Here is a 16227-nt window from a genome sequence, read left to right as displayed (position 1 = left end):
AGTGGGTGGCACATGAAATGTTTAATATATGAGAACACGCACTTCACTTGTTGCTTTAGCGTGCGTGTGTATTTGCTCTCCGAGTTGAGTAGAAGCCTTTTGTATGAACGTTGAAAAGTGTCTCTGTGTTCTTTTCATGCGAGCTGGATAATATTTGATCACTTGGCCCACTTAGAAACTTAAATTCGACTTGACTGACATCACATTGTTGCCACTTATTTATTTAAAGGGACCATGTGGCCAGGATGGCCACTTTTAAACTCATAGACTCTCTGTGTATTTTTTGATCAGCAAAATAAAAATAACTTGCATGTTCTATTTTATAAATTTGTTTTGGAGAAATCAGTAAATAACTGTTTTTATCACGCCTCTTTTTCCGATCCAGCGTTGTATCTGGCAACCTCCGCACCACCCTGGAGATGCTGAGCAGCTGCGAGAAGGTCAATGGATCTGCATCCCCTCAACGGGTGAGACCCATGTTCACAACACGCTCGTGACTCTGCACTTGGCTTATTTCAGACTTAGGCTGGCTTGTAAATGTCATCGTCATAATCACAGCGCCTCATCAGGCAACCTTGCCGCTTGTAAATCCTGCGCAGTGTGTTCTGTCATCTGTCAACGCAGAGGTCCAACACCCTTTGTCTGCTTTATTTCATTTGCCTGTCCAAGCAAAACAAGCAAGTTCCCTGAGGTGCTCCAACCACCCTACTTTGGGAACCATCTCTGTATGGCAGAGGCAGGGCGCCTCCTAGTGACGGAGCACAGAGTTGCTCCTCACTGGAGATTGCTGGATGGGGGCGCGGACATGTTGCATGTTTTGAGTGGTTTTAAATTGGAGATTTTTGCACAGCTATAAGCCAGGGGTGGCTATTCTGAATGTTTTATAAGTCTCCCTGTTCCAACGCCCCTGATTCAAATGATCAGCAAGCGATGCCGGCTAAAGATCCTAATCATTTGAATGCGGTGTGTTGCAGCAGTGAGAGACAAAACATCCGGCCCATGTGAGTTTCAAAATCTGAGTCCTGATTGGTCCGTTAGCTGAGCACATGTGATGGCGTTTATAGTCGACAGCAAAATACGGCAAAATGCCTTTTTGATACCATTTGATTTTTTAAAGGGCATCTTAAAAATACCTGTTCTTATTTTGCTTTTTTTTCCCCCCAGGAGAAAAAAAACAACTGAGATATTTTGTTCACAATTTATTTAAATAGGTCACGGCCTTAGAAACAGTACATCAGAACCAGATTATCCAGTTTGGGTTTCTAATTTTCCAGGATAAACATTGCAAATGGCAATAGTGTTTTTAAAACACCAAACATTTTTTTTCCTTAAATAGTAACAGATTGAAGGGTTTGTTTTGTTTGTTGCAGGTTTCGCCGTTATTGTGAATTTGTGAGGCAGTGAGCAACAGTGGCATAACACGGCATTGGCATTGCAAAATGGCATTGATTGATATTGCAGTGGCATTCAAATTCAAAACGGTAAGGTGAAATACATTTGAGTCTTTCGGCCTTTACCTCTAATAATGTTTAATTGAGACGAAGCTTTAAATACGTTTCACTTAAAAAAAGGTGAGAGGAAGAAAAAAATTGGAATGGCTTTGAATGTAGAAAAGAGGCACAGTTCAAGAATTTGGTCGTGTTCAACCTGAAACTAGCGGTAACTCGGCAAGCGGACGAGGAAGTCACTGGACTCGATTCAGAAGTCCTCTCCCTCATCATAGAAGCGATTTCGCTTGATCATTTCCTCCACGCTCAGCGTCTCCAACTCCGGCTTATCGTCGGTTTCCTCGCCCTCCCAGTAGCCCACATCCTGCGGTGAGCGACTGGCCTCCACCTCTTCCTCCTGACAGGACTTGTCAGGTTTCATTTTTTCTTCCTCTTCTTGGTCCTCCAGTGACTCCCCTGGGTGAGCGAGACCCACAGCGTTGACCTTGTGGGAGAGACGACGCTTTGGCCCGTCTTCTCTCTTCACGTCTTGAACTCCCTTCTTCAGCATGTCTTCGCCCTCTTTTTCCAACATCTCTTCACCCTCCTCTCCAAAGCTGCTGTTGACATCCACGCTGCTGTCCTCTGTGGGCGTGTGATTATCTGGCGACTGGCCCCCGGTTTTCAGCTCCCTGCTCGGGGACTCATCCGTTGCGCCCTGACCCGCCAGTGTGAAGAGCATGCAGCGCTCCTTTAAGGAGGAGCCTCTTCCCTGATCGGAAGCTCCATTGGCTTGTCCGGGTGGCGAGGAGGAGATGGAGGAGTCGTTGTCCTCCGGTGGCCACTTGGCTCGAATGGGCTTGCCGGTTGAGTCGGCAAGCACAGCAGCACCGGCGTCAGTCTCCGTTTGTGGCGGCCAGGAGATTTTCAGCCTGCGCGTCTCCACCGGCCTGTCACTTTTCTCCGGGGTGCCCTGTCCTAGGGCCTCCATGGTGGCAGTCAGGACATTGACCTTGGCGAGCGGGGACTCCTCCACGCTGGGGCTTGTCAGCTCAGAGCCGAGGGAAGAGGGGCTCTTGGCGACCTGCGGCGAAGTCGTCTGCATCAGCAGTGTGGCGGTGGTCTCCCCCGTCTCGCCTTTGCTCTCCCACAACTCCTTGTGAGGCCGGTGGCCAAAGCCCTCGTCATAGTTACCCTTGGCCTTGAAGAGCTGGCTGAAGTGTGGCTTGCAATACACGTTGTTGTGCAGGGAGGCGTAGTTGAGCAAACTAGATGGCGAAAGAGGGTAAAAGACAAAAATGGGATGCTTTCAACCTTCTCTCCAAAGAGTATTAGGTAGGATACTGCACAGAATCTCCAATCGAGATGTGCAAGTACGTCTTTAATTATTGTTACTGATGTTTATTGTTTTGAATATTATCCTGGGTAGTATTCACAAGGTCATTTGTCATTGGAATTGCAAAGAAAAGTAGTAGAGCTTGAGTTAGGTGGCCTGCCTGCTCACCTGAGTTTGGTATTGCAGTGGAAGCAGCGAAAACAAGCGCTGTGGAAGATTTGCTGATTGGCCACCAGCCTCTCCAGAGGATACACTGTCTTCTGACAGGATACGCACGTTTCCCTCACGGGCAGACGGAAATTCTGTTCAGGATGTACACAAATGAGTGTGAGCCGAGTGTGTAAGTGTGTGTTTAGTTGTGTAAAACTCACCCTTGGAGTTTTGGCTGGAGAACAGGAAGATGGATTGTCATCACTAGGACCTGTGGCAGAAGATCAACATGTTGGCAATTTGAACACTGGGTGGTGCCATTGAGCAGTTGAAATCACAACTCGTTAAAATTTTGCAGAGGAAGGATAGCTGCCAAAATTGAGTAAAAAAAGAACACTTATTTTAACAAAAATTTAGAATGCCGTGGAATTGTTGAGTTTTGCTAAGTTTGAGCAATAAAAATTAGGCATTGTTTTATTTGAAAAAAGCCTGGACAAAAATGGCACACTCACTGGGTGGAGAGGTCAGACTGATAATTGAATCGTAATTTATGTTTGTGTTTTCTGCAAACAATTTGAAATAATGTCGTGTTATATAACAAAGGAATGCAAGTTTGGAAAGAATGCTTTTGATTTAAATCTGATTCATCAATTATTTGCAAAAATAATGGACCAATTAATTGATTATGTATTAACAATCCTTATTGAGCAGCTCTCAAATTGAAAAATGTGCTCACTCATGCGATGGGAATCTGTATTGGCCGAGCTTACTCATGGAAGATCGATATCAAAATCACCAGCAAGATTTAACAGCACAACCTTTAGAGGGAATTGTTGCAGTATGTAACTCTGAGCGTGACTTAAAAACATCTTGTTCCTTGGCTTTTCAACATCTTTAGGCCCATTATTCATGTACAATTACTTTGTCGGGTTTGAAATGTGACTTCTCCAGACTGAATATTTTGCTTCTTTCACAGATTCTTCTCCATTAGCATTTATGTCAGAACTCTCTAGAACGGTGCAAAATGTTTTTTTTTTTTTTTTTTAGCTGTGTTGGTGTCTCTAATCTAGTTGCACGACCTGCAACTACAACCAAGCTTTGACATTAAGCAGCTCATTTGGCCCCACAATACCTCGATAGCTTCAAGACACTCTGTGGCAGATGAAGCAAAACAGCCTCAGAACAGACTGTATGTTTCACTGACAGTAGATAAAATGTTCTCTTCTTTGTACACATGGCACAGGCAAAATTGAAACCATCATCACAGAAATATCTTGAAACTGATGAGAACTAGAGTGAGCTTGATATTGATAAGCCACAAAGCTTTTTTGATGATTGTGGGACCGGTGTCGCATAACCTGATCGCAATTGCAGGTTAAAGACAAACAATAAATCCCTTAAAACAAAACCCGAGAATATTCTGAAGGGTCCGGATATGAATATTATTGGACATTTTAGTCAACATTTTGTCTAAACCATTTTGATCATTAGTTGGAGCAAGGTAATTCTTTTGAACCACAGAACTTATTTTTCACTTTCATTAACAGATCAGGGGCCTCAACAATTTTGCAAGTGCAGAAATAAATTACCATTGTTCTCGTCATTAAAACTTTTTCTGTTGTTTGGCGGTTCAGTCTCTGGACTCTGTAAATGAGAGAAAAGAACTTCAGTCCTATGTTCATGATCCAAATGTCATCATGGTAATCACATTAAGGTTGAGCTCACCATGTCCAGGGAGAAGGGTGGGACGTTCTCTTTCTGTTTGCCACCAAATAGTTCTTGCAGATCAGTCTAAGAGTGATAAATGACTAATTTAATAATTTTTTTTTTTATCAGGGAATACCTACTTAATGGATCATCTGGAGTATGTACAGTACTCACATTGACCGGGGTAACATCCTGTTTTGAGATGGCTGCCTGGTAGAGAGCCATCCTGTCTCTGAGAGGAGTCGTTTCCGCGAGACTTCCGTCTGATGCAAACGCAAGAGAACACATTAAAGGTAAGAGGAAAAGTTCATTTGGCATGTTCCAGTTCTTTGTTTTGTATTCAAACTGTGTACCCCTAGAATTGTGCCAAATTTTGACAACTAGGCAGTTTCACTTTCAGAAATCAGGATCCCCTATTTAGACTACTTGTGATAATGTTTTTAAGATATTGTTCTATGTGATGGTGTACCTAACCTCGTTAAAAAATAGAAACGGTGGTCCACAGGGATCAATTTTAGGTCCACTTCTTTTATCGTGTGTTAACATCTGTGTTAGTAGTTTATTTAAAAAAGTCACTGGGACAATTTTTCCTCTTCAGGGGTTCAGTCAAAAGCTCAGTTTATTCATTTATTCACCCTTTTCTGTTTCGTTGACCCGTCATGCATCGAATGGCACGGTTGGATTCAAGCCTTTTTGTGGCAATCCAATCCTTTTGCAGTTCCGTTAAAAAATTACAATACTGTAAGTGGAGCCTCAAACAAACCCTCATGTAAGGTTTCAGTTTCTCCATTGCAGTTTGTTGGTCAATGTGTGGTGCTCAATCACTTGATGACTGGCCAATTATATATATTTTTTGCTATGCTCCATATCAGTCGCTTTCGGCTGTGTCACGCGATGTGTACAACTTACACTCAACTCCTCATAGCCTCTTGTGGTAAATCAAGACTGTTTCGCACAATTTTAAGCTGCACGCTCTATCGTCATGTGAAGGCGCCAGAGGTGCAACAGTCAAATGAATCAACAACTATTTTGACAGTTGTTTATTCTCTGGCCTTGTTGAACTTAACATTGTCCAAATCCTCCAATTTAGACATTTTCTGATGGATGATACATACTGAACCAGTAACTGAATCTTTGTCAAACTATGTCTGCACATTTTCTTTCACTGTCAAGTCCTGTGTTGTTGAATAGGCAGAAGTGTTGAATTTTGCATTCAGGGGGGCACAGTTAGAGTCCATACATACCCCCCGGAAGCTGCTCCATGCTGGCTGTGTTAGCAGCGTTTCCTCGACTTGACTGCTCTCGAGACACCTGAAAAGAAAAGAGCAGAAAAACAAAATAGGAGGCAATTAAACACAAGCCAGAGAGCAAAAAACTGCTCGAGAATGTGTCCTGCATGACACACACTCTTCATGCATCAACATGCACAGCTAAGGTCCATCAGGGAAATCCAAATGCAGAGCCACTGTTTAGTGTGTCTGCCTACCACTTTAATCCCCTTAATGAGCTCAGAAAGCCCGACAGACAACCCGTCTGATCAGCAGAAGACAAAACACACTGCGCACGTCTCTGCCTGCTATTTGAATTCAAATCATGAAACCCCACTGGAATTGAAGGGGCTATTATTTTGGGTCCCTGCTGTTTGGCTCAGAAAATTAAAAAGATGATGAACCAAAGGTAGTGACAACTTTGTTCAAGAAAATGTTAATTAAACTGCCAGGCTGCAAAATTAAAAGATGCATTTTGCCTTGACTGTTGTTGGTTCCCACAAACGAGCGCAGGCCTCAGCAGGTAAGATTTCACAAGATAGCAGATTCACGAGTGCTGAATTTGTTCCAAGAGCTCAAACAGAGTTGAAGGGGAAGCGCAGGCCTTTGGCCTCACTTGATCATGGTGGAATGGAACGCTCCACGAGCTCTGGCATGTTTGTCTCAAGTCATCAAGCTCATTGTAACAAAGTGCCCCATTGCAGCTCAGGGTAGTCAACTGTTTAAAAAAAAAAAAAAAAGAAAAACTTGCAATTATTGTTCAGATTTTCTGCTAAAATGAAAAGAATAGATGCATTCAGGATGAAACAAAGACCACAGCAGGCCACAAACATTTTTTGTGGCAGGCCAGGCCTGGCCCCCAGGCCAGACGTTTGAGAGCTGCGGTTGAGGGGCACTACAAAATACACATTCCAAGGAAAACCAGCACCCTATTTTGCTGATGTTCTGCCCTCTTGAGAGTTCTGGCCCATTTCATGAGGTTCTCGTGATAGTGGTCACCGCTACAGTATATTTTTTTTTCTTGACTTTTGTTCTAAATTAGCCATAAAATTAATAAATACATGTAGGGCCAAGTTATGTAATATGATGTGGAGAGAATTGATATTGAAATCACTTAAAAACGCTTGTATTCATTAATTTCTTGAATCAGTTAGTATTTATTCCAATATTTATACCAATATTGAACTATAAATATATAACTTAAATGAACCACCACGAACTAAACCAAAGACAAGTAAAATAATCTATCTAAATAATAGCAATGAAAAAAACAACAACAAATACCTGCTGTTAAAATCATGATTACATTTGGAAGACTTGCCTGGCGCTACTGGAAATGGGCAAAAATGTCAGGAAAAAAGGCACGCCCAACCAAAATGGCTGCCAAATCGGCATAAGTTATTTGTGTGAACCTAAAAAGTAGTTCCCAAGATGTCCAAAGTGAGCTGAACAGTTTCAAACTGAAATGATTGGAATCAAGAATTTGTAAATTATGGTACTGCTACTGAATTTTTTGATAGTCTCCATTTATTTCATTGAGATTTTTTTTGTGGAAAATGTAGGACTTTTGAGAGAAGTGGGATATTTGGGACGAATTCACAGTACCCCTCAAATAAGGTGAATATTTAGAATTTGGAAAGGTTTGAATTAGGAGAGAAATATGGAGTGTTAGAATGTCCAAAATTTTATGTGGGTGTTCAAAACTTCCGCACTCAGAGTGCATAATCGAAGCGATTTCAATATTTCAACTGTAACAGCTCCAAAATTTGACAATGCGTGAGTCACCCAAAGACCAAGAGCTAAAAAGCTCCGCCCTTTTCACTCCAAAACCACCTCCATGGTAATGGATCGATCCCCATGGGTGGATTATGTTCCGCAGGCTGAGGGGGGGCAGCTTAGAGGAGGGACCAACAGATGTTGGTCGCAGACACTGAAGTGGGGGGGGAACATGTGGCTAGCCCGATGTAAACACAAACGCGGGTTCTCAGGAGCGTGGATCTAAGAGCCAGACAAAGAATCTGCCGCTAATCTTAATGCCATTAAAACTCTCGTCCAGAATGACACACACGGATGACAAAATTAAAGCAAAATGAAGCCTTCCAAAAAGAAAGACTAGGCAGGAAAACGTGAGAATATTTGACTCCAAAGAGCCACTCATGAACTTCCCCCTTATGAAGGCAACTTTCATTAGAAGAATAGCAAAGTACAAAAGCACACACATAGCTACCTTTGGTCAAGAGAACCAATGACTGAGATAGACGGACGAAGAAGCCGCTGCAGACGTTCAGGCAACGCGGTGCTCAGCTCCGAAGGGTCCGGGCACAGACTGAGCGGACCAGCCCAGACTGGCTCATGACACACAGAAGGGATGAGGGCTGGAGCGGAGCCCCTGGGGAGGCTTCGGGGGAAGGCGGGGGAATTGGGGACAATAGCAGGTGCAGCGCGAGGGGGGGGGGGTCGGTTGTGCTGGATGGTTTGCCCGATCAAAAGGGGAAGAAGGGGGGTGGAAGGGCTTAATCAAAATTGTCTGGGTTTAGGTTTTCGTGGTGCCAAATGGGAGCAAGGGACATGCTTCAATCAAGGTCAAGCTACGACGGAAGCTCTGGGATTCAAGTGACATGACTCAAGTCCGAGTTAAGTCACCAGTTTTAGGACTTCTGCAAATTTGCTTGAACATGACTTGAAGGCTCGCTTGTTTACTTTTGAAAATCTATATTGTGAAGATAGCGTGGTAAGCAAGTTGCGTGATCAATGGAGATGATGGCAAACCTTTGCCTGCCTGGTGAATCTGGATGATGTCACTGGGCATGTCTGCTTTTGGGCCTCAGTGAACTGAGTTGTGCCTTGAGATACAAGTTACCAAAGTTTTTCTAGATGCGAGCTGTCATTCGGACAATTCTTTGTTTTGAAATCCTTTCTATGAAATGTATGAATGTTCTGCAGATTACAACCGACATGTTTTGACCAACCAATGCCAAACATTATTGTTGGCCAATGCAGCCAAGATAAATGCAACCAAATGAACAGTCGATCATTTTGGTAGTAGATAGTTAGGCCGGCAGAGAAGGCCTTCATGGCCGACCATTGCGTCTCACACATGTCACCCAGATGGCACAAGGGCCGCTTTTCTTTCCAAGCCTCACAATGGGGCAACAGGGTTGTAGTTGTGCGAGCCAGGAAGGATGGGAGGGGCGACGGAGTGGATGGGGGAGGGACGTATTGAGATAAACATTGGAGTGAGGCAGTGGGATTAAAGGGTTCACCAAAAAGGGGGGGGGGGGGGGCATTTCGTGATGTGTATGGGGGTGGTGCGCACGTGTGATTGATGAGGTACGCTTTGATGAGGTTGAAGATCAGCTGATGTCATGAGCACACAGCATGACATCATCGCTGGTACAAAGATGCACAGTTGTGCGAGCCCCTGCACTCGCATCCGGTTGATCCAATGCGTCTTTTCATTCGGCCTCAGCATTTCATCATCAGAATATGCAATAAATACTTTTACTAGGCCGTGCTTGTGTACTACATACATGTACAGCCAACATGTATCTGCCAATTTAATATTACCATATAAGTCTAGTTTCAGTTTTGAGTTTTATTGCTCTTGGCAACAAATGCCAATAAACAAGACTTATTCTACAAAGTGAGTCATTCCACTGAAATCCACAGCTGGACTCTCAAACCGCACTGGAATTGACCTCCATTTGATTTCGTTTGCCAAAAAGAAAAAAGCTATTGTAAATAATTTTCAGAAGTGTAAATTGGAACGTTTGCTTTGCCGTGTGTTTTCATTATGGTGATTTACACTTCATTATTTACACTTCAAATCAAAAGATGAATGTGAGACAAAAGTTCTTGTTGTGTTCACACAATTCAGGATAGAGGAACTTTAGTTTGAAGCCACACATTTTTCAAGTAAACAAAATGTGACTGGTGCGTGTTTCTAGTTGCTCGGGTGTTATTGCTATTAGATAGTGCTTGTTTCTAGCTTTGAGTTTCTCCTGTAAAAATAAAAAAATCATTTGATCTTAAGCAGACAAGCAGGTTGGCCAAGCGGGGGTATATACAGATGATGTTGATGACAAAAACATTGTGAGAGTTGTGAAGAAACAACCAAAGACAACAGTGCGTGATATCACCGCCAACCTCCACTGGGCAGGAGTGAAGGTATCACACACCACCCTTCCACTTTTAGAGAAGACATTTACAGGCAAGATGCAAAGCAGTCCTCAGTTAACAAGAAAAAAATCTGAAGGCCAGACTGGATTTTGCAAACAAGTACAAACGTTTTGGGACAAAGTCTTATGTACTGATGAGACCAACACTGACCTCTACCAAAGTTTTGGAAGACAGGAAGGATTTTCTTGTGATCTAAAACAAACAAGCTCATCATGGTGGAGGTTATGGCATAGCTTGGGCTGGAACGAGCTCACTGGTCTTAAGTGATGATGTCACTCGTGATAGTCGCAGCAGAATGAACTCTGAAGTCTACAAATCCATTTTGTACGCCAATTTACAAATATAACCAAACAAATCAAGAGAAGATTCATCACACAACGGCCAAACACACCAAAGGACTTTATCAAGTGGAATTAACTGGCAAATACTGATCTGACTCCAAGTTGAAGTATGGCTGACGGCTGCCGCTCGTGTCTAAGCAGGCCGCCTCTGTGGTGAACTTAATACAAAGACATTCCTGATCCAAAGATAAAAGAAGGAAAAAAAAGGTCACATGAGCGGACAGGCGAACATTCCTAAGCGCGGCGTATCTCCGCTCCAATTTTCCATCGAGATGATTTGAATCCATGCTCACTTGAAAACACAACTAATGAAAAATGAGTGACTTGGTAGCATTTTGGCCAACTTTCTTCTCATTCCAAGACATCAAAATAATGTATTTCCCCAAACTCCATACTCACTCGCTTGAATGGAAAAGACCTGATCGACCGATCGCTCGCCGATCTCCAACTATGCTCTTCATGTGGCAAGGACTGAGCGGCTGGTGTCACATCCTTTATGATGACGCGTGATGGCTTAAAGACGCACACGCTGGATCTGGCATGCTTTCAACTCAACTGGTTTTCCCCTTTGTTGACATAATAAGGAGTGACCGCAGTAATGATGAACATTGATTATGCGTGGCCATGTGACTGAGTAGGCCCCCCGACTATTTTTAGTTGTCTATTTATTCATTTTATGGCTTAATTTGTGAATTACTTGTGCTAATGTCACAAGCTACAGAAAGGCCTTGCTATCTTGGAATTTTTATTTATATTCTTTATTGAAATACTATGTGCTTAAAAAAAGTGTGTCTGCAGAACATTAGTCCGTGTGGAAAATGATCACCATAAATTTGAGCAATCTTGTGAAAAATCTGCAAGATTAGTCATGTAAAAATTAAAAAAATCAGTCAAACTGCAAAATTGAAAAAGTAGGGCGTGGGATGACTGGATACTGAAATAATGGTGAGCTCACATTTCTCAATAATTAAAATGTGGTCCTCTTTAGTTGATCCCAAAGCTACAATATCATTCTGTTGTGTGAATGACCACAGGTTCATCTCAGCTAAAATAAAAGTTAGAGATGTTGAGGAGGAGCAAAGTTTTGCCCGGGTTGTTAACGGAAGAAGAGGAGAGCCTTTGCCACGCGTAAAATATGAGAACACCAAAGGTCACATTGGTCACATTTTTTCTTTTTTTTTTTTTAAATTGTTTATGATTTAATTTTAAGGGTATTGTTGTATAATGAAAAAACAAATAAACTTCTCAGGATTCACTGAATGCTGTACTTTAAGCTGTTAATATAGACAAGTAGAAATAAATTTCAGAGGAGTGCAGTCACTCATAATTAGCGCGGGGATTTGCTCTCTGCTCTCCAGTGATGACTATACACCTAAAGGCTACACAATCACTTCTTCCACGTTCCGTTGCCCTCATGAACAACACTGTTTGTGTCAACATGTCCCACCTGCGAGTGTTCCGACTTTGCATTCTGCAGGTCACGCATGACTGCAGGCTCAACACGTCTGCTGTCATGCTCCACTCTCAAGCATGAGCCTCCCTTTTGGAGCATGAAGTGAGCAGGCGTCAGCTGAGCGAAGGATAGCGAGGGGAGAGCGCACCATGTGACAAGGAGCGTGACGCCTCCGAGGCTCTTGAACAAAAAGACGACTTATTGTCTCCGAGCGTGACCGATCAGCAGCCCGTTCTATCGGCAGACGGAACGAAAGGCCGAATTGTTGACTTCTTTTGAAATCAGAGCAGCTGGATTGACCGTAACGCCGAGGTCAAGCAATTCGGTTCTAGCGTGTTTTCCGATCCTTGAAGAGGCGACTCACCTGGTCGGACTCCCCTTTCTCGAAAATCATCTTCAGGTCGTTGAGAGGAACGCTCGGTCTTTCCGAATCGGGCACCTCTCCGTGCGCTGCTTCCTGCTCCTCTGCAACTCTGCTGGGCTTGTCCTCCATATCCATCTGCTCTTGATGGCCACGTGCTGCCAACTCGGGGCCCGGGTCCTCTTGCAGGAGTTCGTGGGTGTCCGGTGCTTTCTGGATCTGCCACGTGAGCTGATTTTTTTGAAACGCAGAGCTGCTGGGTGATTGCTGCTGCTCCCAATGTTTCTTTAAAACACTCAAGTTCCCACTGCGAAGGGATGACTGTGATGCCACCTGCAGAGAGGAATATCATGTTATGAGACACGAGGGACACAAAAGCTTGCCTCTGACTGGTCCAATCAATTCAGGAATGAGCACAAGAATCTCTATCCGAATTTTTGGGGGTGAAGAGAAGTTCTTTGACCTGGGAAACAGTTTCTGTTTCTCCAACTGTCAGCCAGGTAAAAAAAAACTTCCCTCTAATTGTCTGAAAGCAAGGAAGGTAAAAGTTGTCATGAAAAAATAAGAAAAGATCTCATAAAAGAAAACAACAAAGCTATGAGTTTTTCCCTGACACGGACTCCTGAGCCACATCAAGTCTCCAGATGTGATGACTCACCCTTTTTTAGACACACACTGAACGATACGCGTTGCCTTCTACAGGATACGTGGGGAGAGTTCTAACAATGAAGCTCATAAAGACGGACTGGGTGAAGCTCGAGACATTTTAAACACAACTTAAGGGCGAGCAACTTTGTCAGAGGGGGAGGGTATGGGCTTGGACAAAAAGTCAGCAGAGACAGGAAACAACTGCACAAAAAGACAAAGAGCAGTTCAGGCAAGAGTGTGCTGGATGTAAGTTGGAAGGGAAAAAAAAAAGACTTTTAGCTGTAGAAGAAGTCAAAACCTGCGAGGGGCTGGAAACCCGGCGCTCCGCTGGTGTGATCGGGTGTCGGCCGGCCGGTGAGAAATGCCACAAGGCGCTCCAGATGTGAGAGCAAGGAGGAGAAGTGATCAGCACCTATCCCACCCCCTACGCCCCACAAGAGAAGCAGAGAGAGAGAGAGGAAGAAGGAAACCAGGAGAGAGGGAGGGACGTGAGGGGGCGGGGAGGATGAGAAAATCAGAAACAGAGGTGGTCAGTGAGGGCAAAGAGGGAAAATAAGTCCAGGAAATGAGGGAGGGGGGTGCTAGAAAGCTCCATGATGGCAAACAAAACACAAACTTAACCTGCATTCTTCAAGAATTGTTGCCATCATCTTGTGTTTCTTGCCTCTTTGCACCTTCTATCTATCAATAGCCAAACTGGAATTCCAAAGTGGCGCACCTACCATTTTTTTCTTGTCTGCATGGCCCTCTTCTTCTGCCATCTGGTACCTGATGAACAAGTCAGTGGTCAGTACAAGTTGGGTTCAAGAAAGGAGACTTTGCTTTTTGTTACGCTTCTACATGGGGGCGCGGGGTGCCATGTTTATTTTGGGCAACTGACCTGCAAATCTTTACAGCCACAAGTGGCGGCCATCTTTGAGGAATTTTTAAAAATTTCATTCCAACCAGAATTGCTATTTTGACAATTTTCCATTGATTATATGTAATTCTATTTAATCTTATTCCACAAACGCAATATTAATCAGAATACCGTGTTTTGACTAGTGTTGGCTTGGATTCTTTCAAAAAATAGTTTTTCAGTTTAGTTCCCCTTTAAGCTGAATTTTTAGGCCTCTGAACTTCAGTGTGATGGCCTTTTCTAAACAAAACATTTATGGAAATAGGCTGCAAATGTTTACAGATGGAATCTACAAGTCAGGGAACGTCAGTTGAGTGCAACTGGAGGAACTCGTCAGGGCTGATCAAGTGATAATCGAAGTGCACAGAAGACATTTCAGTGTAGTGCGACACAAGGACAGATGGAATGTTGGAGAAGCGTTAGGTGATGTTGCTATTTTTGCCCTTGGAAGAGAGGACAGCCAGTTCCTTTGCAAGGACACCAATGGAGCCGAGGAGGCCATTGGCATTACCATTACTTTCAATTTTTCTGGGTGTGGAATCAAATGAGTTGAAGACTGAAATTCAATTGATGCAACACCATAGTTTAAATGTTTTTCTCCTTAGCACTTGCACATTGCTGGTGATGACAATTATTACTACAGTATTTTAGTAAAACCTCTCCTTTAAAAGAGTCAATATTTGCTTTTTGGTCAGGCATTAATAGATAAGAAAAGCAGGACAAGGTCACGGAGATGGAAAGGCATGCTCTTTACTTTGTCCAAACAGAACAAAAATGACACTTGAAAGTTACAACAATCGACAACGTAATAACTGTCAAATTGATCCACAACTTTTTGATTATTGTTTATAAACCTTGTCCTGATTTCATCCACTGATTTCAGGCTCTCAACATGTGCAACATCTGTAGTCCTCAGTGAAAGCAAAGTTTATGTGGTGAAAGCAAATTAGATATTTACAAACATCTGCTCTGAAAAACAATTATTAACAATTTTTCCAATTTTCTGACAATTTTTATGGAACAAATTAGTGACTGAACTACCATCAATTTATGGTGTCAATTAAAATGAATACATTTGATTTGAGGATTTGAGGTGATTCTTTTCAGCGTTAAGATTCAGTTTACAAACAAATCAGCACATGCAATATTGGAATTTTTGCTGTCATTTCCAAATCACTATTTCTTTAACTCTGAGTAAGGATGGGATTTTTCTTTCAGTGTGAAACTGGCTTTTTGCCGAAAAGTGGAACACCAAATTACGTGCATGACTTTAAGACACACAAAGTCATTTCCTGTTCTTCTTTATAAGATTAAATACATAATATTGTGATGACATACCTGCAAAAATCTGCACTGACGTCCAACTGCACACTTGAGCGTTTCCTTCTGCTTTTCCCACTCAGATGCTTTTGAGTGGACAAGGTCACCGGAGGGCTCTACCCAGAAGTCCTCTCAGCCAATCAGAGGGCAGCATTCATCTCCACCTGGCAACGAAGAGATCTTCGATGTAGGATGGCCAGCTGAAAATAAGGTGGACATTCGTGTGGGAAGCAGGGTGGTACTAGGGGGTGGGGGATCCCAGGCTAATTTACTGGAAACCAAGCTATCACGGTCAACAGCTCCTTCCAGGATGTGACTCACTCATGAACTGCACGGGGGTCGCAAGGAAGGGAGGAAATGGATTGGTGCCTTTATTTGGGCTCAGGCACCAAGAGCGGCTTGAAATTGCTTCATCATTGTTATTCTGGACAATTAAGATAAAGACTTTCCATGCTCAAAATGTTTGGGATTTATTCTTACAATATAGAGTCTATCCTAATTATAAAATTAATTAATAAAAAATAAAAGTCTGGATTCTTTTAAAATTAAAAAATATATATACCAAATTTCTCTTAAAAAATACTAGTATTTTCATAATATTCCATTTTTTCTTTATTGAGGTGATTTTAGGCCTTTTTCTTTGTGAAATACTTACGTACATGGGCACATAACATGAGGAGCCAGCTGAAAGGTTACTTGAGGAGGGACTCATTCACTCAGTCTACTGACGTCATCCAATTTGAACTCTAAATTGTTGACTCAGTAGACGAACGCGTCCGCTCACGACAACCAACAAATCATGATCAATTCTATCTATCTATTATTCTATCTCTCTATAGCTCTAGCTATCAATTAATCATTCTGTTTGTAATTAAATATTTTGTAATCAACTTATTATCACTTGAAAATTCTAGAAATGTATTGATCTGTTAGGTTTTTTTTCTTTAACAAATTGGTTCACGTGAACAAATTCAAAACGCAGAAGATTGTATCAAGTATCTAGCATCAATTTATTACTCAAAGCAATGACTTGATTCCCCTGAAGTAATATGTATATTTGAAATGCGATTGGTTAAAGAAACAGTCATAAACACTAGGTAGATGAAATTGATGAAGGCTGAAATCTGATTGGACTGCAC

The 16227-nt window shown here is 42.6% G+C and overlaps 2 protein-coding genes and 1 long non-coding RNA gene across 6 annotated transcripts in view; 2 read left to right on the top strand and 1 right to left on the bottom strand.

Moving 5' to 3' along the window:
• The window catches only part of LOC148401886 (uncharacterized), a 31367-nt gene extending 28540 nt beyond the window's left edge, over positions 1 to 2827 (top strand). The window contains exons 6-7 of the long non-coding RNA XR_015857286.1: positions 386 to 467; positions 1371 to 2827. This is a non-coding gene — a long non-coding RNA (uncharacterized LOC148401886). The remainder of the gene's footprint in view (positions 1 to 385; positions 468 to 1370) is intronic.
• LOC148401885 (LIM domain and actin-binding protein 1-like) lies at positions 1187 to 15283 on the bottom strand. Of its 3 annotated transcripts, XM_088369847.1 has the most exons (10): positions 15107 to 15283; positions 13593 to 13638; positions 12226 to 12555; positions 5865 to 5931; positions 4795 to 4883; positions 4639 to 4704; positions 4503 to 4557; positions 3135 to 3184; positions 2932 to 3065; positions 1187 to 2695 (listed from the first exon to the last, which is right to left on the bottom strand). In XM_088369847.1, the coding sequence occupies exons 2-10, from the start codon at positions 13629 to 13631 to the stop codon at positions 1699 to 1701; spliced, it is 1827 nt and encodes a 608-aa protein (XP_088225973.1). In that variant the 5' UTR covers positions 13632 to 13638; positions 15107 to 15283; the 3' UTR covers positions 1187 to 1698. The 3 variants fall into 3 exon arrangements, with proteins under 3 accessions (XP_088225973.1, XP_088225974.1, XP_088225975.1); XM_088369848.1 differs by lacking the exons at positions 13593 to 13638; positions 15107 to 15283 and adding an exon at positions 13169 to 13326; XM_088369849.1 differs by lacking the exons at positions 13593 to 13638; positions 15107 to 15283 and adding an exon at positions 12881 to 12900.
• Positions 4750 to 16227, top strand: part of mical1 (microtubule associated monooxygenase, calponin and LIM domain containing 1) — a 30745-nt gene continuing 19267 nt past the window's right edge. The window contains exons 1-2 of one of the 2 annotated variants that reach the window (XM_088369843.1): positions 4750 to 4913; positions 15172 to 15299. The gene's annotated coding sequence lies outside the window, so the exon portion shown is untranslated. Of the gene's footprint in view, positions 4914 to 11956; positions 12723 to 15171; positions 15300 to 16227 lie in introns of those variants that run through there. The other variant, XM_088369844.1, reaches the window with a different exon arrangement.

This window comes from Syngnathus floridae, chromosome 2 (genome assembly GCF_059516105.1).
Source record: "Syngnathus floridae isolate MCC-2025c chromosome 2, RoL_Sflo_1.0, whole genome shotgun sequence".
NCBI lineage: Eukaryota > Metazoa > Chordata > Actinopteri > Syngnathiformes > Syngnathidae > Syngnathus > Syngnathus floridae.
The sequence above is the reverse complement of the archived record's forward strand: the minus strand, read 5'-3'. Positions and strand labels throughout refer to the sequence as shown.